This window comes from Eubalaena glacialis, chromosome 2 (genome assembly GCF_028564815.1).
Source record: "Eubalaena glacialis isolate mEubGla1 chromosome 2, mEubGla1.1.hap2.+ XY, whole genome shotgun sequence".
In the NCBI taxonomy this organism is placed as follows: Eukaryota; Metazoa; Chordata; class Mammalia; order Artiodactyla; family Balaenidae; genus Eubalaena; species Eubalaena glacialis.
In genome coordinates this window covers 61787262-61808864 of record NC_083717.1, presented here as the reverse complement: position 1 = coordinate 61808864, position 21603 = coordinate 61787262, and the positions used below count along the sequence as shown (strand labels likewise).

At 41.0% G+C, this 21603-nt stretch overlaps 1 protein-coding gene across 4 annotated transcripts in view; it reads right to left on the bottom strand.

The window, feature by feature from the left end:
* Positions 1 to 889: 889 nt before the first annotated feature.
* SIN3A (SIN3 transcription regulator family member A) overlaps positions 890 to 21603 on the bottom strand; it is a 63618-nt gene continuing 42904 nt past the window's right edge. For 3 of the 4 annotated variants that reach the window (XM_061180034.1, XM_061180032.1, XM_061180033.1), the window contains exons 14-21: positions 21326 to 21509; positions 19684 to 20257; positions 17263 to 17432; positions 13798 to 13971; positions 9460 to 9552; positions 8446 to 8540; positions 4441 to 4648; positions 890 to 2120 (exon numbers count right to left, since the gene is read on the bottom strand). In XM_061180034.1, coding sequence (XP_061036017.1) covers positions 1890 to 2120; positions 4441 to 4648; positions 8446 to 8540; positions 9460 to 9552; positions 13798 to 13971; positions 17263 to 17432; positions 19684 to 20257; positions 21326 to 21509 — 1729 coding nt within the window. In that variant the 3' untranslated portion in view covers positions 890 to 1889. Of the gene's footprint in view, positions 2121 to 4440; positions 4649 to 8441; positions 8541 to 9459; positions 9553 to 13797; positions 13972 to 17262; positions 17433 to 19683; positions 20258 to 21325; positions 21510 to 21603 lie in introns of those variants that run through there. The other variant, XM_061180035.1, reaches the window with a different exon arrangement.

Sequence of the window (21603 nt, the reverse complement as noted above, 5' to 3'; positions counted from 1 at the left end):
CACCAGAGAATCTTCTCCCACAAGGCTCTTTTGCCACCCTACACTTTTGGGCTCTGAGTCTCCTGTAGTTGTCCCATCCCTTCACTGCCCCCCACCACACCCAATAAAAAACTCTAAAATCGGAAAAGTCTACCATGTGTTATGAAAGTCCAGAGCCAAAAAATTTGTGGTTTTGTGGTGGTGATGTTGGGAATTTTTAATTAAAAAGCAAACAAAACCACACAAATCACTGCTGGTTACTTTACAGCTATGACTAAGGTAATGGTTGCTGGAGAAAAATTCACCAGAGTACTGGGAGGGGCTCAGTCGGTCTTTGTTCAGAAAGTCCAGGCTGACCACATATAAAAATCCTAATCACTCATGTTTAAATATCTGCCAGTTTAAATTTATGTAGTTTAAAAAAATATATATGTATATATTCCATTTGCAGTTGCTAATGAAATGTATCGAATCTCCCTCCCAGCCCCATTTATACCACACACTCTGTACACACTTCTTTCAAACACTGGTTTGGTATTTAAGCTGTTCACTCCCATTTCCAATAAGGATAAGAAAAAATACAGAGAAGTACAAACTACATAGCTGCACAACTTACCCAAATATAAAATATTTCCAAACAGCTGAAATAAGGGGGGAAAATACGTACTAAAAGAATGAATAGTTCTATTTAAAAAATTTAAGATATTTTGATTTGGAACACATACAACTGACTGCTAACTATTTAAAGCCAAATCCTGTTTGTACCGTAGATAAGGAACTGAAGCCCAAATCCCTGCTTCACAGTAGTTCTCTGGTGAGGACAAGGGACTTGGGTTGAGAGTTTATTCCTTAAGTAAGAACCAAGCTTTATTTATTTACAAAAAAAAAAAAAAAAAAAAAAAGTTGGGGCAAGGGGGAAGACAAGTTTTACACAAAAGTACTACAACAGTAACTCCCTTTGGTAAAAAGTGTAATAAATGTCTTGTACATCTGTTCATAGGTACTAAATCTGAAGCCACATAGAACTATGGTACACAAGAAGCTAGAGCAGTTATGCTAGCACATCAAAGCATATTTCTTTTAATAAAAAATTGACAGTATGTACATTATTTACAAAAAAAAAAAGAAAAACCAAGTTAAAACTGTGTGTGTGTGTGTGTGTGTGTGTGAGTAAAGCTGGTGGATGGCACTAGGGTAGACTAGTAAAGAAGCAGGTACAAAACAGTTCCACGGGAGCTAAAAAGGACGACTGATTTGAACTTGTTGAGGTTGAGAACCAGAGGAGAGAATAACGGGTGGGCAGCAAGGGATTCGTCAGGAACCAAATCCACAAGATGATCAATCCCAAAGCCAAACTGCAGGTCCCAGAGAAAATCTAATGGGTGATCTAGATGTGCTCAAGTGACCAGGAAAAAAAAATCCAATCCAGTTTTTTTTCCTTTTGGGGGGGAAGAGGAAAGGAGCAGTGACCATCAGAGTTACAATCCATCTAAGCATTGAGTCCTTCCCCAGTCTGTCAGTCAATGCTCGCCCATTCCAATCAAGGTGTGAACAGCATCCGGTTCCCTCATTGAAGGTCAGGCCCCAGGAGGCTCCAGTCTTAGCTCTGCTGGTGTGTGCAAGCAAGCTGCATGTCCCTGTGCTTGCATGGATTTCTTCCCCTCCAGGGCAGGTTAATGCCCAAAACCCCTGGGAAAAGTTCCAGCTCCGGCTTTGTAAGGTATCCACGTTCCTTATATGTAGCCCACTTGGTGCCAGGTTGCACCAGCCACACACAGATCAGGTGGCCATGTCCCAGAGAGGCCCAGTGAGGCTTGAAAGGCATCTTCCTTGTTTCTTCGGTGTGTGCGAGTACACGTGCCCCCCCCAACACACACACACCCCTCAAGTTATCTGCTCTGGCTCTGCAGTTATGGGGCTTTGAACACTGTGCCATATTTGACACGGTACTTGTTAATGCTCACAAAGTGCAGGGTCTCTGTGTCACAGGTGGTGGTGCAGGGCACCAGGCCCTCCAGCCCCTCACCCATGAGCCACTTGCTGGTCTCCGCTGCCATTTCACGGGGCACATGCTCCTTGGTCCATTTATCTACCCAGGCCTGGAACCTCTGATGTAGCCGCTTGCTTACCCGCTCATGGGACTGCAAAATAGAATGAAGAAAAAAAACCCCATGAACTAGGACTAAAAACCCTTCAAATACAAAGCCCAATTTTCTCCTAAAGTGCCAGAGGAAAGATGTGGGCTTATCAGTGCTGATACCACTGATAAGTTAAAAAAAAAAAAAAAATTAGGAGTCTGTTTAAAGAAAAGAATTGAAAGAGATTAAGAACCTAGAACACATAAGGAGTTGGAATTCATAAAGCTCCCAAAGAAATACCAACACAGGGTCTGGGCAGATTTTAGCCTCCTGCATCATTATCACGTAGTGGGGCGGGGCGGGGCAGGGGGTGGGGAGAGAACGACTTGATCAATCTGCAGTTTTAAACCAGCAACCCGGCTGATTCGTACCGGCTGATTCGTACCCGGAGTGAGACACTGAGTTGAGGCCATTAGTCATTTCTGTCAGCATGGCAATCCACTTCTAAGTAAAACAAGGTAAAGGGCTTAAAACCCACTCTCCCTTCCCGCTATTACCCCACCCTGCCCAGCAGAGAGCTGGGCATAGCAGATCTTCAGTGGAGGTTTTTGTTCCTACCTATACATCCGGTAAATATTTATTAGTGCCCACAAGCAAGGCAGAGAAGGGGATACAAAGATAAATTAGGTGTTGCCCAGCTCCCCAAATCATTTGAATCAGAAACATGCAGGCATACAACACAGAGCACCATGAGAGAAGTACATTAAAAATCGCCCACCCTATGGTTCCCACTTGAATGTTCTGTAGTCTTTTCGTCTGCCTCCCAAACCTGGTAACCCCTTCCTATTAACAGATGTACCCCTAAACTTCCCATTGACTCAAGCAAAATGAGCAAAGAAACAAAACCAAAAAACAAAAACCACCAGGCATCATCCTTAATGTTCCCCTTTCTCTTAACCTCCCTACGTCCAAACATTACCACATTCTGACAGTTATATTTCCAATCTTTTTTTTTTTTTTTTTTTGGCTGCGCTACGCAGCATATGGGATCCTAGTTCCCCGACCAGGGATCGAACCCAAGCCTCTTGCATTGGAAGCGTGGAATCTTAACCCCTGGACCACCAGGGAAGTCCCTCCAATCTAATTATAATTCCTCTACAACCCTGGTAGTCTGGGTAGCCATCACATCTCATATGAATGAAAGCAGTCTTTCGAGTGGTCTCTGCCCTTCCAACTTGGGGCCCTCAATTCACTCTCATCAGTCTATGTCTTTGTCAACGATGTCTCAATGTACCTCAAACAAAATCCAAACCATGGCCTATGAGACTAAGTAATGTAGCCTCTGCCCACCCTTCCAACTTCATGCATCCCACTTTCCCTATGGCGCAAGCCACATTGATGTTATTAGTTTCTTGAAAATGCCAGGTCCTTTCCTCCCTCCCAGCCTTGTGCTTGCTTGTTTCCTTTGCCTAAAAAGTACCAACCCCCAACTCTGCACCAGGTTGGATCCTTGTCATTGTTCAGGCCTCAAGCATCACCTCCTTAGAGAGGTCTTCCCCAACAAAAGCAGGGCCCTGCCTGCCAGTTACCCTTGATCACTTCACCTAGTTTCTCTCCTTGGTAGTGCACATCATCACACTACCTTATATGCTCTACCTCATGGTTGTAGTCCCAGGGCCTGGCACAATACCTTGGTACATAACTGCACTAGGACTTTCACAATTCAGGTAGCATGTGAAAACAGACAGGATTCATACAAGCAGTACTACCTGAAATGTAAATGCTAGGAGTAGCTTCACTGGAAGGTGCCACCAGCTGTTATCAACTGAACTGTGTCCCCACAAATTCATATGTTGAAATCCTAGCTTCCACCCCCCAGAATGTGACGTTATTTGGAAATAACGTTGTTGCAGATGTAATTAGTTAAGGTGAGCTCATACTGTCTGTTGTAGGGTGGACCCATAATCCAACATGGCTGGCATTCTTTAAAGGGGGAAATTTGGACACAGACACGCATTTAGGGAGAATGCCATGTAAAAGTGAAGGCAGAAATATGCAAGCCAAGCAATGCCAATGATTGCCAGCAAACCACCAGAGGCTAGGAAAGGCAAGGAATAGTTTTTCCCTCACAGCCCTCAGAAGGTTCAAAGCAACTCTGCCAACACTTCGACCTTGGACTTCCAGCCTCTATAACTGTAGGACAATAAATTTCTGTTGTTTAAGCCATGCAGTCTGTGGGACTTTGTTACGGCATCCTTACTCAACAATTCTCAAATCCAAGAGATTTTCACAAAGGGAGAGAAATAACCAGAAGCCTCTGGGGCAGGCCTGGTCCTGGCTGAGGAGGGAGAAGTGTGGAGAAATTCCAGTTACTGGTTCTCACCTGATGAGCTCGGAGCAAGGCGGTCCTCCGATACATGTAGTCCTCTGACTTGATCACATACACCATCTTATAGGAATTCAGCTTGAATCTACACTCCAGCTTATCCAGGCTATCCGCATTCTCCATGGTCTTCTTGCTGTTCCCTTCCTTCCCTTCCTTTTCCTGCTGTTCTCGACCACGCTGACACTTCCGGATCCGCCGCAGATTCCTACAAAGCAGCAAAGCCCTGCAGGATGAGAGCTCCTCCAGGTGCAGGTTCCCATGGCTGCCCCAAAAGCTTTCCTTATTATTTGCCTTCACAGCACTTATCACAATTTTAATTACATACATTTTTTTAAATGTCCAATGGTTTTATTGTTTAAAAAAATTTTTTTCAACTGCAGAGATACAAAGAATAAAAAGTAGAAATTGCCAACTATCCCCTACCCAAAATCTGGAAATCCCACTTGCCTTGGCAGAGGTAGCCACTGTTAACAGTTTTCATTTAAAATCTTCTAGGTCTCTCTCAATTTTTCACTTAATGTCATGAAGATTTTTTCATTTCACTACGCATAGATTTGTGTCATTCTCTTTAACTGCTACAGAGGAATGTGTCTTAACTGAACAATTCCTTAACAGGAATTAATCAAGTTCTTCATCTGAACCACAGAGCACAGAAAATTACTTAAATGTCTATTTTTTTCAATTCTCCCACAGATGGTACATAACTAGTGCTATTCTACACATCTAGGAAAGAAGGTAATTCACATCAGTGGATGCCTTGGCAGGCTTAATTCCCTCCAACACAAGCAGAGAAAGGTTGTCAGCTAGACAATTCTACCATTTCCTACACTTTGCTATTAAAAACATTGCTTCAGTGAATATCTTTGTGTATATACATTTCCGTAGGACAGCAGTTCTTTGGTCCAAGGACTACTGGGGGCACCCACGATGCTTTTTAGGAAGTTGTAAGATCAAAACTACTGTCATAATACTAAAACATTATTTGTCTTTCTTTCTTTCTTAAAAAAAAAACAAAACAGTATTAACATTAGCATTGGCAGTGCAAAAATAATAGTGACTACTAAAAAAAAAAAAAACAAATTGGTGATGGCACCAATCTGTCCTTAGATATCTTTGTACTCTTCTGTGGCCACACACTGGCAATTCAAAAAGGAAAGCTGGTCTGACTTAAGAATGTCCTTAATGAAACAGTAACATTTCTTATTATTGATAAATCCCAGACCCTTAGTTCACATCTTTTTAATATACTGGGTGATGAAATGGGAACTAAACATAAAGTACCTTTGTGTGCCAAAGTACAATGGGATTCATGAAGGAAAGCACTTGAGTACTGCTTGAGCTGCAAATGGTTCACCATTTTTACCTGAAAGAATAGCTGACTAGCCAATCTGGGGTATTTGGCAAATATTTTCTCAAAAATGAACAAGGGAGACTGGTACTTCAAGGAAAACAACTGAGCACATTTGTTGCCAATGATAAAATTTAAGCTTTCAAGTAAAACTTTGAATTTTGGTAAACTGGTATTGGCCAGCATGAGGTGTGACAACTTCCCACTACTTAAAGATGTGACTGATGAGGTCAACGGCAATATTAATAAATGTGGTGTTTTTTTGGGGGGGCTGGGTGGGGGGTGGGAATACGTAAAATGAAGACGTGTCAACATTTGGTAGGTCTGCGTAACTTAGTGAACTAACATTTTCCAAATAACCAACTGCATGAAGTTATAAAACCATGCATGAAAAAATTCAAAGTACAAGATAAACCAATGGATTTTGACATAACCACATGAAAAGTTCACTGATACTGCAACTAACCTTTAAGAAACTACTACTGGACAGTTCTGCTGTCATATCAAAGAATATCCACAATTATCTTGAAAGGATATGGAAATACTACTCTTTTCAGCTACATTTTTCAGTAAGGCCAGATTTTCTTCACATATTTCGACGAAACAAAATAGTGCAGCAGAATGAATATAGAAGCAGATATGAGAATCCAGCTGCTCTTCTATTAAGCCAGACATGAAACAGATTTACAAAAATGTAAAGCAATGCCACTCTTCACTAATTTGTTGTTTTGAAGTAGCTTTTCATTAAAATATTACTTATGATAACACAGAATGCATTTAGCATTGTTTTTAATGAATTCATAAACATAGTAAACGTTTTTCAGTTTTAATTTCTAATGTGGTAAATATTACTAGATATAATCCACATAAACAAAAGTTTTTTGGTGTATTCAATCTCTAAGACTGTAAGGGGTCTCAAAGACAAAAAGACTGAGAAAGAACCTCAGCTGTAATAGCTGTAAAGCAAATTATTAAAAATGAAAGTTCCAGGCAGGGTAAAGGTCCTATACATTTTAACTGCCCTGATCCTGGAATGATTGTATCAATATTTCCCCCCACAGTATATCAAAGTGCCTCCCCTCTTCCCCACACCCTCCATAACACAGATTACAAATCTTTTTAAGAATTTTGCCAATCTGGTGAGAAATACACAATGTTATGTTTATTTGTACTGTTCCATAAGCATGGAGGGACTTCCCTGGTGGCGCAGTGGTTAAGAATCCGCCTGCCAATGCAGGGGACACAGGTTCGAGCCCTGGCCCGGGAAGATCCCACATGCTGCAGAGCAGCTAAGCCCGTGCGCCACAACTACTGAGCCTGCGCTAGAGCCCGCAAGCCACAACTACTGAGCCTGCATGCCACAACTACTGAAGCCCACGTGCCTAGAGCCCGTGCTCCACAACAAGAGAAGCCACTGCAATGAGAAGCCCACGCACCACAACGAAGAGCAGCCCCCGCTCGCCGCAACTAGAGAAAGCCCGTGCGTAGCAACGAAGACCCAACGCAGCCAAAAATAAATAAATAAAATAATTTTTTTTAAAAAAAGCATGGACACTAAACCTGTTTTGTTAAGAAAGGGGCCTGGCACAGAGCAGCTGCTTGAAGTCTGTTAAATGACTCACTGAATGGAAGAAGCTGGCAGGGCCCTTCTGTTCACACCCCCTTCCATGTTCCAATTAGGACTAAGTCTAATAATACTGGGATAATACCTTTCTGGGAATGTAAGACATGAGATTTCAATTCGCAAAATTTGGGGAAGGAAGAAAGCCAATCTACTACAGCAAAACCTATTTTCTACTTCTGAAACTCTGTTTTCATCCTCAGATAGAGGTCCAGCATACAATTTGCCCATATATGGGGAGGAAATTTTTAAAATTCCGTGAAGAGAGTTAACATAGCAGGCCTAAGACTGCTATCCTTTGAAAACCCTGCTTACAAGGTTGTCCCTTGGCTGGGTTCTGGGATCTTGGATTTTGGGAGAGTTTCCCCCATTCCCTGAATGATAAGAGTGTCTCACTGTACCTAAACTGTTTGTACAAAATAAATGGTTTATGCTGAAGACCTGCTTTCCTTCTGGAAGTCTGGAATTTTGGTACAAGCTAGGCAGAGGGTGCCTGCAGGACTAGCACCCAATAAAACCCCCAGGACCAAGTCTCCAATGAGCTTCTCTGCTAGGCAGCATCTCAAACATATTGTCATAATTTGCTGCTGGAGGAATGAAGAGTGTCCTTGTGCCTCCAGTGGAAGTCACAGACCCTTAGAAGCTTGCGCCTGGCGTCCTCTGATTTTGTCACAGGCACCTTCTCCCTTTGCTGATGTAGCTTTGTATCCTTTCGCTACAGTAAACCATCACTGTGGGTATGCCTACATGCTGAGTCCTTGAGTCCTCCAAGAGAATCATCAAACCTTGGAGACTCTGACACACATTCCTAAAGGGAAGTTACTACTGACTCCTAAAACTCTTACCTCCCTGATGCTTTGGCACATGCTCCAGGTAAGCTCATGGTGTAAAAACCATACAAACCCTGAATTAGCATCCTCAGTAGACAGAACAACAGAATAAGTGAAAACCAAGAAACTGAAAGTTATCTAACTCCTCATTCCTGGACTGTGCATAAGTGTTATGCTGCCGATACATGACTTGGTTCACTCACCGTGGGAGAAATACTGGTTTCCGTGCCAGATGCTCACGAAGCTCAGGAGAGGTAGTATCAGAATTCATGTATCGCTCCACATAGTCTGACCAGCGCTGGGATTGTAAACACAAAATGGGGGTGGGGGAGAGAGCACAAAAACTGAACTCCAACCTCATCAGGTTGTCTAGCAAATTCTATGACTAAAATGTCTGAAATACTTAAATTCAAGATCAAAAAAATCTCTTTCCATAATGACATGCTTGTTACTTGGTATTAAAACACAGCTTAAAAAAATCTGTGAGAATGCAAAACCTAAAGTTTCTCTGAGATACTTAACAGTTACCAGAAGTCATAAATGGTTAGAAGCTGGCTCACTGACAAGTTTTATTTCCCTACAGAGGGTTTTGTTAAAGAACAAAGTGTATAGTGACAAATGTTTGAAAATCAGTATCTTTCACATCAAAATCTAAATTTCTGGCATCTCTTTTAAAAAAAATTTAAGATTTGGCAACCATGAGCCAATATTCCCATAAAACAACAGTCTCCACCCCTCCATATGCCCTCAGCATCATACATACATGTGGCTTGCATTTCTCATTAATATTACCTGCTAGACCCAGCTATGATAACCAACTCACTCTGTCTACCCCGTGGGGTTGAGAACTCCTGGCTCCATCTATCCCAATAAAAAGTAAACATGACACAAAGGGTCAAGATGATACTGGGCAGATGGCACCTAATTTGTTGTTTCTTGTGCTTTAGGAGAAAAACAAGAAAGCTGCCAACCATGAGATTTCCTCAGAGGAGAGGGCTTTCCTGAAAGCTAGATGAGACTGCCATCAATCCTAAATATCTTACCACCAGGCAGTCCTTCTCTTCAGCTGAAGACATGGCTGAAATGACCTGTACTTAAGCATCAGGTCCTGACCCTTAAACAGGCTAACGCTGGCTGGGCTTCTAGAAGACACTCACTGGGCAGACTCTCAGAACAAGACATACCCTCCCCAGTTTCTGCAGTATACTCATCCATACCTCTGCTTCTACAGGGTCATCCGAGTTCTCCTCTTCCGTGTCCAAAAGCTCGATGGTCAACTGAACCTGGCCTTGGCTCTGAATGAACATAAGCTGCAAATAAGAAACCTGAATGTAAACAAAAGACCATCTCCAAAGCTGTAACTAGATTCTCAAGGGCTGAGAGGTGGGGAGGCAATAAAGTTATAAAAAAACTTTTGCTCCAATTTAAGAGATGAGGAAGATAACTCAAAAGCTTAGCAGGTGATAAAAAGGCAAAGGTCCAATCTTGCTACCAGCAAAACGAAATGTTAGAGCAAGAAGCACCATTTCATGTTTCTTACTTCTTGAATTAGCTAAAACAGTAATCAATATCAGAAAGAGTGCTCAAAAGTCAGAACCATAAAATGTCAATGCCATTTCACTTGATAATCCCATTTATGGGACTTGATACAAAGATGTAAACAAGTCTACAGTGTTTAAAAAAAAAAAAAGGAAACTTCTCATACCAAAGTGAAATGGAAAACATCAACCAGAAAACAGCAATCACATTTCCACAATAAAGACTACCCAAGAAATCACACATACCATGAGGTAAGGAACACAAAGCATCAACATAAGAAGTGATCTGTTGCAATGGTACCAATCATATTTGAAATTGAGTTCTGCTAATACTATTTGTGTGATTTTTTTAAAAATTCATATTTAAAAGCAGTACACTGAGAGAGGCAAAACCAAGTCACATTTTGCACAAAAGAAGTATCAAATGGTGATGGCACACAGATCTCTCTTTTTGGAATCCCAGGATTCTCAATGCCCTTATCCTAAGGGCTCGCTGCAGACCAGATCACTACTGGAATCACATGGTGAAGATCAGCGATTAGAAGAAAGCTTGAGAATCATTTATTTCAACATTCTTCATTTTACATAGGGAAAAACCTAAAATTCAGAAAGTTCTGATTTCTCAAGGCCACACAGCTAGTCAGTAAGCAAACAGGACCAGAAACCAGTTCTGGTTCACAGTTCTTCTGGAGAAGCTTTAAAAATTCCTATTTGCTAGTAAAATTTAAAAAGTAACAAGAACATAACACACACACATACAAACATAGTTACTTCCAAAATAGATTTGAAAAAAACTGCTCCTAGGAGTTTGCTAAACCCCCCTGGATTTAGGATGAATGACCTAGAGTGTCGAGATTTGTCCCACTGCTGTAAAGAAACCACTCTTCAAAGTAATATTGAGAAGACAGTCTCCTCTACATGCCTAAAACTGAGCTCAATTTCATCCCAGCAGGCTCCTCGCCTGTCTGACACCTGTCTTGTTAGGTCCTTTACCATGTGTTCACCCCAACTCTCTGACCTCTGCAACCACTCTCCAAGTCTTGACTAGCTTTATTATTAGACTGCCCACATCCATCACCCAAATTTGGTAACTGCCTCCAGTTGTAAACATGACTCTGATTCCTCCCCTCCTCCTTACTCACCGTTACTAATCTTCCTGAAAGCTCAAATCCAGTGGAATATTTAGTCCTTAAAAATGCTTCGCTGTTCGCCAACCACAACAAAATTCATACCTTTTCCTTAGTATGGCTGTGAAGATCCTCTACCATTTGGACACCCCCACCTCCTCTCCATGCCTCCTCTGCCAATCTCCTAGGCTTCATTCAACTAACACATAGTCACTGAATGTTTGCTATTTATTAGGCAGAGGCACACGCAGAAGAGAACATGGTTTCTAGCTTGGAGGAGCTCAATTTAGTGAAGGAAAAGGGATACAAATAGCTATATTTACATTACAACAAAATAACTACGAAGGTACTATTCTAGAAACATGCGCAATATGTTATTCCCCCTCAGTGAGATGAGAAAGATTTCACTTCACTGAAGTGACACTCAGCTGAGCACTGAAGGACAGGACATAGGGGAAGACCAATTGATTTCAGAGAAATCATGACAAAGGAAATCATATTTGAAAAAGTACATAAAAAGAACTACAACCCCTCTCCCCCGCAAAAGGTGAAGGATACGAGTAGGCAATACACAGAAGAGAAAAACAGGAAACAGTAGCAAACAGGGAAATGTGAATTAAAATATTTTTCTAATCATCTAATTGGCAAAAATAAGTTTGATAATACTAAGTGTTGACTAAGAATGGGGAAATAAATGCGCTTATCAAAGTGCACACTGGTATAGCCAGTCACTTTGGAGAGTGAAATGGGAATATCCATTAAAGTTTAAATTTTAAAATATGCATACCATTTAACCCAGTAATTTCATTTCTCTGCCTCAACCCTAAACAAACACTACCACATGCACGCAAGGATACAAATACAACAAAATGCAGTTCAATGAAGCACTATTTGAGATAGTAAAAAATGGAAATAGTTTAAAACGTTTACCCATAACGCAATGATTTTTTTAAAAACTATGGTACAGGGAATTCCCCGGCAGTCCAGTGGTTAAGGACTTGGCGCTTTCACTGCTGGGGGCTGGGTTCCATCCCTGGTGGGGGAACTAATATCCCACAGGCCATGTGGCATAGCCAAAAAAAACCCCCAAAAACAAACAAAAAAAACCCACAAAAAACTATGGTACATTCATACTATTATGTATGACACAGCAGTTGAAAAAATGAGCTGGATCTATATAAACCAAAATAGAGCAAATTCTAAGACATATTACGTAAAAAAAAAAAAAAAAAAAAAGCAAGATGTAAAATACGCTGTCTAATCCAATCTAAATCTAATCATTTATTTCTACATAAACATATGTATCCATATATGCAAATGCACAGAAAAGGGTCTGAATGGATATACAGAGAGCTAAACATGCCTGATTTTTAAAAAACACTGTAGAATATGCACAGAAAAAAAATGAAGGGAGAGGAGGCGGGAGGTGGGACTGGGCAGGGGATATGAAGGGCTGCTTATTCTTAGCTTAATGCTAATACTATGGACTTTTTTTCTCTATGTAAACATTTTAAAGAAAAAGGTCACTGTGATGACACAATTTTCCTGGTTACCAAGCCTTCTGTTCCTGCTATTCCCTCTGCTATTCTGACAACTATTCTTATCTACAGGGTGAGTCTACCCATTCCTTCACAGGCCCTCACCACACAATTTAATACACTGTTAACTCATTGTAGGTGGGGGTGATAATTCTGTCCACCATGAAAGTAAACACCCACTAAACTCATAATAAACATTTATAGATTTAAAACTCTGAAAGGCTTAGGAAATCTCTTCTGTAGTGAGGAAGTCCTCGGATAGTAGAACATTAGATCTGTGACTGAACTAGAAAACTCGTTTCCAGGTCTTTGATTCTAAATTAAGCCAACAGTACAGGTGATAGATCAGAAACTAAAGAAACAGCTGAAAGTAGAAGCAGACAACTAAGTGAACAATTTGAGGGTCAGATCATTAAAGTACATGGACCATGCCCACCAAGGTCAAACTTTTATTTAGCTTAGCTCTCTCTGCTAGGCCAACCACAAACCTTATTCTGGGCCACCTAAACCTGTCCTTACATTAATACATACAGGCTTTGTTCAACTATACACGTTTATTACATAGATGCAATCATAACACACATAATTTTGTGTCCTTTATTTGTTTCAGTATTTTTATCATTTATAAGTAACTTTTAAGAGCTGCAAAATATGCCATCCAGCATTCATACAATAGGCTGCCATTAACCATTCCTGTAAAGGGTGGGACACCTAGACTGTTTCCAGCTATTTGCTTTTCTAATTAGCTATTATAATGGTGGAAAACCAGAAACAACCTAAATGTCCAACTAGACAGGCATAATTTTCTATAAAATTAAATATCAAATAGTCATAAGAAGATGCTGAAGACCCAGAGGTGTTGCTAATTGAGCGAAATAAGTTCCAGAACATTTTGCCCAGTATAATCTTTTTCAAAATATATACAAGCATAGAAAAGTTTAGAAATGCCATCAATGATTATTTCTGGGAAGAACTGTAGGTGACTAGTTTTCTTTTCTCTGCATTTCCTATCTTTTCTACAACGATCATGGATTACACTTTTAAACAATAATATTTACAAAGCATTTAATACCCAAAAAAATGTTCAGAGAAGAAGCAGCAGAATACAAAATTATAAAAATCATATGTAAGAGCTAATTTTTTTAAAAGGCAAGAAACAGACTACCCACAAGAGACTTTACTTTTCCATGTTTTTTGCGATTCTTCCAGTGAGTTCACAGGCTCTCCAAGGCGGTCTAGGAGTGGAATCACTGGGTCAAAGTACCCTGGTATGGCTTTGACTTCTGGTGGAGAGAGCCCCAACAGCTCACACTGTCGTCAGCATGGTCCCTGACTACCTGAGTACCTCTCACCTTAAAGCAATTCTCATCTGACATGAGCTGCTCAGCCTTCCGCTGATATGTTGACTCCAGGAGGCTCCTTGAGGTCTGCGTGTTCAGCTGGCCTCCAGTGGCCCCATTATTGTTTTCTGCCAGGTACAGGTCAGTCACTTGTACACAGATCTCATCACTCACGATGTGCTGCAGCTGGAATCAAGCAAAGGCAAGTCATCAGGGAACCAAAAATATAGTTCTCCCTGTCATACACTCAGCCTTCCTTTGGTGGTTCCAATCACTCAGCTCAAAAAGGTTTTTCTGGTTGATAATTCTAGAACATTAATCATACAAAACCACTATCTTATTTTCTTGGAGAATAACCAAGCCAAAATCTTCAACCATATCTCTGGTCCATGAATAAAATGTTCATATATATTTAAAAGCAAAACCATAAGCAACTCAGGTTAATGTGCTGCTTATTTAAAGTTCTAAGGAAGTTAAAAAAAATTTTTTTACATGAAAGAAAATTTCCATGGCTTCCTAATTTTATGGCACTTCTTTACCATTTACAATTTCCTTTCACACGTATTCTCAGTTGATCCACACAACTACCCTGGGAAGCAGGCTGGAGAAGGGTACCCTATTATATTGATATATGAGACAAATTTACATGTTAGATAAGAAAACTCATGTGTGCTAAGGTGAGGAGAGGGACTTTGAAGAACCATGAAAGCAAGATTCATGTCTACATTCACAGCCCTAGTACAAAGTCTGAAACTCAATAGGCATCGAGGAAGTTGTTACTGAATTAATCTGTCATGGGTGCTCAGCTGAAGGAGCCGAGTTAGGACTAATATTCTTTCTAACACACCCCCTATTTTTCCACATCTGATAATAAAAGTATAGTATTTAAAATTGTAGGTAAATTAACTCATTTTCAACACAGGTCAATCACGACTGACTACTGGTAACTTCTGCAGCTATCTTATTAAACTATCTGATGACTAGAAAGTTGAATCTTTCAGAGATTCTATTCTCAAAGGTCATGACGATATATCTACTGTGAAATAAAAATTCTCTCAAATGAAACTTTACCCATTAAAATGCCAGAGAATGTGAAAAACAGATACAAGAAAGCAAAATGTTAATTGCAGTATCAATTTGTCTATTTTACTTTAAAATTCTCATAACCACTAAGCCATTCTATTTTTAGGAAGATACACTCTTTTTGAAGTGCTAGTAACTATGACAACTACTTATTTTTAACATTTAAAAAACTCTTAAATGACAAGTATGTGTATTTGTAGATAAATGGACAAGGTGCAAGGTCAGAAGGGTGAGTGACCTGATGGTGGCAGAAAGGCCAGCAACTGGAGATGGTTAAATTACAATTAGTCTATACAACGGCTTTTAATGTGACCATTAAAATAATGCTTATGATAACTTGATAATACGGGGGAAAGCTTAAAATACAGTGTTTAAGAGAGAAAAAAAGCAATGCATGTCCAAAGCATGGTCTCTATCATGTAGATACTTCTTCTTTATACCTTCCTGTAAAAGGAGACCACGTCACCGACTCCCTATCCACACCCTCTTCTTGGATATCTGGCCCCTTCTAGTCTTTGGAAAGGGCAGCATTATAAATCCAGGGACAACTAGGCAACTCTCAGCCCCACGCTAGGCTGGCCAGATTCTCTCTCCTGCTAAATTGAAATGACACAATGAGTGTGTCTGGTAGACTTTTTACAGAGGAGCACCTGGATGGAAAGGTTGGTAATGCCAGGGCCAGAGGCACTGCCATGGCAAGTGAAAGCCTCAGGTGCTGGAGAAGCCTTGAGTACGTGCTGAGTGTTCATCTGAAGAGAGAAGCATGAGGATGGGGGAGATGTCCAGAAAGGAGGCATGCAGGAGAGGGGAAAACAACCTCCCCAGTCTAACCCCAGATGGTCTGGCCATATTTTGAGTCCCACGCCAGATGTCTGTGAGACTGCCTATTGTATTCTTAAGACAAACCCCTCTTAAACTAGTCTAGAAAAGTAAGATAATTATATGGTTTGACCTTGAAATATATGTTCCACCTCCAGTCAGCAATGAACTCTGGGAGAACAGCAAAGGAGATAAGGAGAGTAAGAAATGTTATGCCTCCAATTCAGGAGTTAAGCTGAGGAGCATAAACATGTTTTAAAAACACTGGATTCAGATTTCTGGATAAAACCTGTCTCCATAAAAAAAGATTGGACCTTACATATTATTGACTCAAAATCATAACCAGGTGCTTCTAGTAAATGGACTAACTGCATCTATTGTTTAAAAAACCAACCTTGGGCTTATAAAAAAAATAAATAAGCTGGTTGTATTAGATTTTTAAAGTTGTACTGGTAGTATGAAAGACTTTACTTCTAGCTGTAGCAACAGCAAACTTGTAAACAGAAACATAAGCACATGGTAACTGAAGTCTTTTATGTAAATCTAGGGGACATTAACAGGCATTAGTCTCTCAAAAATTATGACCCTAGCTGATTGTATACATGTAAAGATTTCTGTCCATCACCATAAAGACCCCTTAAGGGAAGGCCTAATAACCTCTTCAACTTTCAGCTCTCTGCCTGACAACTTTTGTGAAGATGCCAAGATTCAGTTATGTGAAGCAACATTCCTTGACTCTGAGTAGACCCTGTGAGAGGGGTGCAGGGCCATGCATCCTTCTAAATTCAAGGCAAAAGCATGAGTACTTTGTGAAGGATTCCATATTTTATCTGAGGAAAACACTGAGCAACAAGCTTTTCTTTCCATAGTAGTGGTGTGGACTCTAGAATTAGAATTTTCTTTTTAAAAGTTTTCACTTTAAAGAAAGTGGTGCACTAACAACAGACTCTGATCCCTTCAAAAGTTCAGAACTAAAGACAAAGGAATGGAAGCCTATTACATGTTATTTGCTGTAAAATTATTGTTGTAAAGAACAACATATTTACAAACTCCCAGGGTGCCACAAGAATAAACCACAAAACCAACTACAAATCTAACTCAGAGGGAATCTCAGATAGTGAGGTGGACAGAGTATTATAAAAGATGTTGTATGAAACCCTTCCTGTAAAAAAAAATGTTAAATAAGGAAAGTCCATAGAATTACCAACACCTACGGAAGAGGAAACTGAGCTCACACCTGGTACCCGACGTAAGAGCTGGGAGGGTAGGGCAGGGGGTCAGGACCAGTGCTGGGGGTAAAACATCAGGTCTCAGGTAGGCTCATACTCCCAGGGCCCGCTGAGCAAAGCAAAGGAGTCAACCACATGGCTGAAGTACTCCCACTCTGTTAACAGGAGAAATCCGACATCACATCACATTAACCTCTCCCTCCCCTCTACAGAACCATGCGTTCATAAACATCATTATATGAGGAAACTGACTTTCCTTTCCCAACACAAATCTTGCCTTTTCTCTTTCCTGAATCCATCTGTAGACTTTCTCCCTCACCAACCCTAGCCTCCGCCATGCCCTCACCTGTCTGACAATGCTCTGGATGAGTTTGTCCATGGTAAAGGCAATGTAGGCATGAATGGTAAACATCTCTCTCAGCGAATCTTCATACTGTGAAGAGTCTATGTTGCCATCCAGCAGGCTCCGCACCATATCCAGGAAAGCTGGGTAATAATCTTCTACATCAACATCCACTGTGGGAGAGATGGGAGAGATGAGGCCTTACCCTGCTAAGAAAAGATCGGAAGAGAAGGCAGGGCAAATCCCACAGCTGGCCTAAAGAGCACTTAACAGAACAAACCCTAGGTGTTTAGTCTGCTGCAGAGAGATGAGATCTGACAGGTGGCTACAACCCCCAGCACTGTCTATTAAAGGAGAGTGACTCTGCAACTTTAACAGCGGCTTCTAACACCCCGACTGACCGTGCCTGAAAAACACTTATTTACAGTATGGCCTGACTATGCGTGACAGGAGAGCAAAATATCCCAGGGAAGAAGTTTCTTCAAAAAGTTCTTGGCTCCCCTGCTAAGAGAGGAACCTGCTCTCGCAGCCTGCAAAGGGCATCCCTCACATGGATCGCCTGCTCATACAGCTCTTTCAACGGAGCATCAAGGGCTGAAGAGAAAAGGCAGACGGAACCATACTCTAGCACTGGGAAACCTCTCGGGAACAGAAAAAGAGGAGTGCAAATTAAATCCTCTATGAATAATGAAGTGATCTGCATTTGTCAAAGTCCTTTTGTTTAAAAATGGATTCCCAATATTGTACTTCACAAATTACATTAAATGATCTGTACTTGCTGCATATGAATCACTTCAACCACCAGCTGGAATCTTATCCGTTGTTACAGAGACGTCTGGCAACTAGCAGAGTGCACAAGGAAAGGTGAAAGGACTCCGCCTTTAGTTTACTAAAATAAGACCCCTTTACATAAAGCTCAAAAACAGGCAACTCTGATCTCCAGCGCTGGCAATCAAGACTGTGGCACGACGGGGCTACTGGTTATGTTCTGTTTCTTGATCAGGGTGCTGGTTATCAGGTGTGTTTGCTTTGTAAAAATTCGCTGAGCTACACAATTCGGATGTGTATACTTTTCTGTATATGTGTTGCACTTCAATAAAAAGTTCACTGAAATGAAAAAAAATTACAACAAGAACTCTTTGTCTTTGACATTTAGTTACCTCTTTGTAAAATATAGGGGAAAAAAGGCTGAGAGCAAAAGCTGAGTCCATTTGCATTGATCTCAAGTGTGATGGATTCATTCAAGACAGGTTAAACAGGACAACTACTGTTTAAAAGAAGCAACTGGCTTGAGTTTCATTACAGAACATTACCTTGTTCAGATCCACAGCATAGGAACGGGCTGTGCTACTGCCGTGAAAAAATGCTTTCATGTCAGAATAAAGCTATGAGCGCTATTAGCGCAGCAAACCACATGACCCACGATCAGTGTGAGGCTTGACATTATTACTCAAGAACAAACTGTAAGCCTCAAACCAGGTTAAGTCAATGGTCAAGCCAGGATTAGGCCATCTTCTGTCTCATTTCTACCCAAGCAGATGGAATCACTATACTGAAGTCTCTCAAGCTAGTATTAATCTAGATAAAGGTTTTTAGAATTAATTCCCAGGATCATTAGCTCTTCAACAGATAGAAGGCCAGGGCTTCAAATGGGCTTCTTACACCAATAACAGTTATTTAAAAAAAAAAGAAAAGAAAAGAAAGGATAATTCACTCCAAAGATTGGCTATTTCCTAAAGAGCACACAAGAAAGTCTTCACAAAAAAGCTTTTGGCTCACAGCTTAAGTACCTAACTTATGACCTGAGGAGATATCTAGAAGCAAGCAGCATAGAATTACTTAGAGGATATGGTGGCTTCCTTAATCCTCATTTATTTTCCTTTTCCTGAGTCTTCTATCTTCATTCCTGTTCTGCCTGTTCTGCTGTCTCAAACCATCTCTTGAGTCCCCATCTCCTCTTCTGCATCTGTCTCAGGCATGAACAACTAGGAATTTATGTTCTGTCATGGAGTGAAACCAACTATGATGTTTGAGTCACGTCTCTGTCCTTTCAAACACTTTGCAATAACCCAGAGATCTGCCATTTGGGAAACTGACAGTAACTGACACCCACTTGCCTGGTGTCCATAGTACCAGCTACTGAGTGTCCATGATCCAAGCAGTGCACAGGGTGCTTCGCATATTTTCTCCAATTGTCCCAACAACCCCAAGAGACAAGTAGTACCTCCATTTTACAGATAAACAGGTTCACAGAGTTTAAGTAAGGTCACACAACCAGTAAATTGCGGTGCTAGGATTTGAACCTAGCCAGCCTCTAAGGCCTGCCTGTGCTCTATGTATAAAAGAAAGCAGTCCTGAGTCTAACTAGGCCCTGAGGTCCCCAATCCCTCACATCTTCTGTAGACCGACAATCTAAGCACTCACTAGGTTCTTTGAGACGTAGCTGGATGGCGGGGCTGTCACTCTTGTCTCGCTTTATGCCCAACACTTCCCGTTCCCACTCTCTCTCTCGGTTTTCTTCTTCAATTTGCCGTTCAGCTTGGGAACAAATCCGCAGCAGCCTCAAGCAGAGTATCTGGTGCAGTCGCATAAAGATATACCAGTTATTATTAACATAGAAGAGGTTGTATACTTCATCCATCCCTCTTAACTTCTGAGCTGCTGTGTTACTAAACAGTAGCTTGGACTTAGGGGGACTGCCCCCAACACCATTGTGCTTCTTAGCCGCCCCTGTGGCTTCATCTACATCCATCTCTTCTTCTTCCTCTTCCTCCACATCTGAGAGATCACCTCTCTGAGCAAAGAGCAGATCTGGAATAAAATGATGCATGATTTGCTTGATTTTATATTTGTCCTCCTTCTGAATGCCTGTCTGCCTCTTCACATGGTGGATAATCAGAGCAGCAGCATCTTCCAGAATCTGTTTGTCTTCATAGGCAAGTGAGAGGTGTGGGCCAACAGGTACACCAGCATTTTCTTCCGTAGCCTGCTCTTGCCTCTAACAGGAGAGAGAGACAAAGTATTATGCGACATACCTACAGAAACAACAAACAGACCTATGAGACTACACCAGCAGTACTTTCTATTAACCACAGTGGCCATTATTTTCCAATCCAAAACTTCCAGAAACAAAAAGATAGTGTGTGAGATGTGGTTTGATGCCAAAATGATTGGTGCCTTCCAGACATTGAAGACTCATAAGAGACAATGGGACAGAACTGGGACCATCTTTTAAAATTCCGGATTAGTATTTATGGAGGATACGATATGAAGTCTAGGATTTACTTTAAAATCCTTCTGGGGTGGGAGTGTGGAAGGTGGCAGATATAACAAAATTGGCAAAATAGAGGTGATTAAGTTTATGTAAGAGCTCATTTTACTATTCTCTCCCCTTTTGTGTATGTTTGATAGTTTCATAATACAAAGTTTTTTCAAATTCAAGATCACACCACTTCTAGGAATTCTCAATCACACTGTATTTGTTTCTAACCATCCCCTAAGACTGTGAGCTCAAAGAAAGCAGGATTAATTTCTTATTCATCTCTGTATCCTAGCTCCCAGTACTCTATATAATCCTGGTAAGGATGCCGAATAAACAAGGATTAGGAAGAGTCTCGGGGGAGTTCTCTGGCGGTCCAGTGGTTAGGACTCTGCACTCTCAGTGTGGAGGGCCCAGCTTCGAGGAACTAAAATCCCACAAGCCACACAGTGCGGCCAAAAAAAAAAAAAAGTCTGGGGATCAATGATAGTATTTTAAGCTGTGGGAAGTTGAGATGGGCTACACGAAGGAATATAAGGTACTGTTGGAAGGAAACAGATAGGGAGAGAAGTGGGAGAGAGGGGTAGTGGGCATGAACTGAAACCAGGATAGGAAACTAGTAAAACAGCTTAATGAGGCTTAGATTTAAAATGGTAGAATCAGGAATAGAAGTCTATGCTATGCAGCAAGAATCAACAAGTTTTGGAGGCTCTCACATTCATATAACAAAGGTAATATGCAGCAGTAAAAGCTATGCTGAACATACAGACTGGGGACGTCTCACAGATGTAGAGACCTCCAGCTCACCTCATCATAGATACTCTCAATCTCGTTGAGTAAGCTCTTAGACCTCAGGACCTTGGTGTCATTTTGTTTAAAGTTGATGCCTTGGTGGTCCAGAGATTTCAAGTAGTATTTCTCATTTTGCTCTCTCCACACCTTGTTAAAGCCTCTCTGAGCTTCTCGCCATTCTTCCTCTTTCATCTTCAACCTAGTGGGGTGGAAGGTGGAAACAAGAAGACATGGGAATCCAGATGAGGGAATTTTAAGGTAGGGAGTCATATTGGAATCCTGCACTGGAATCC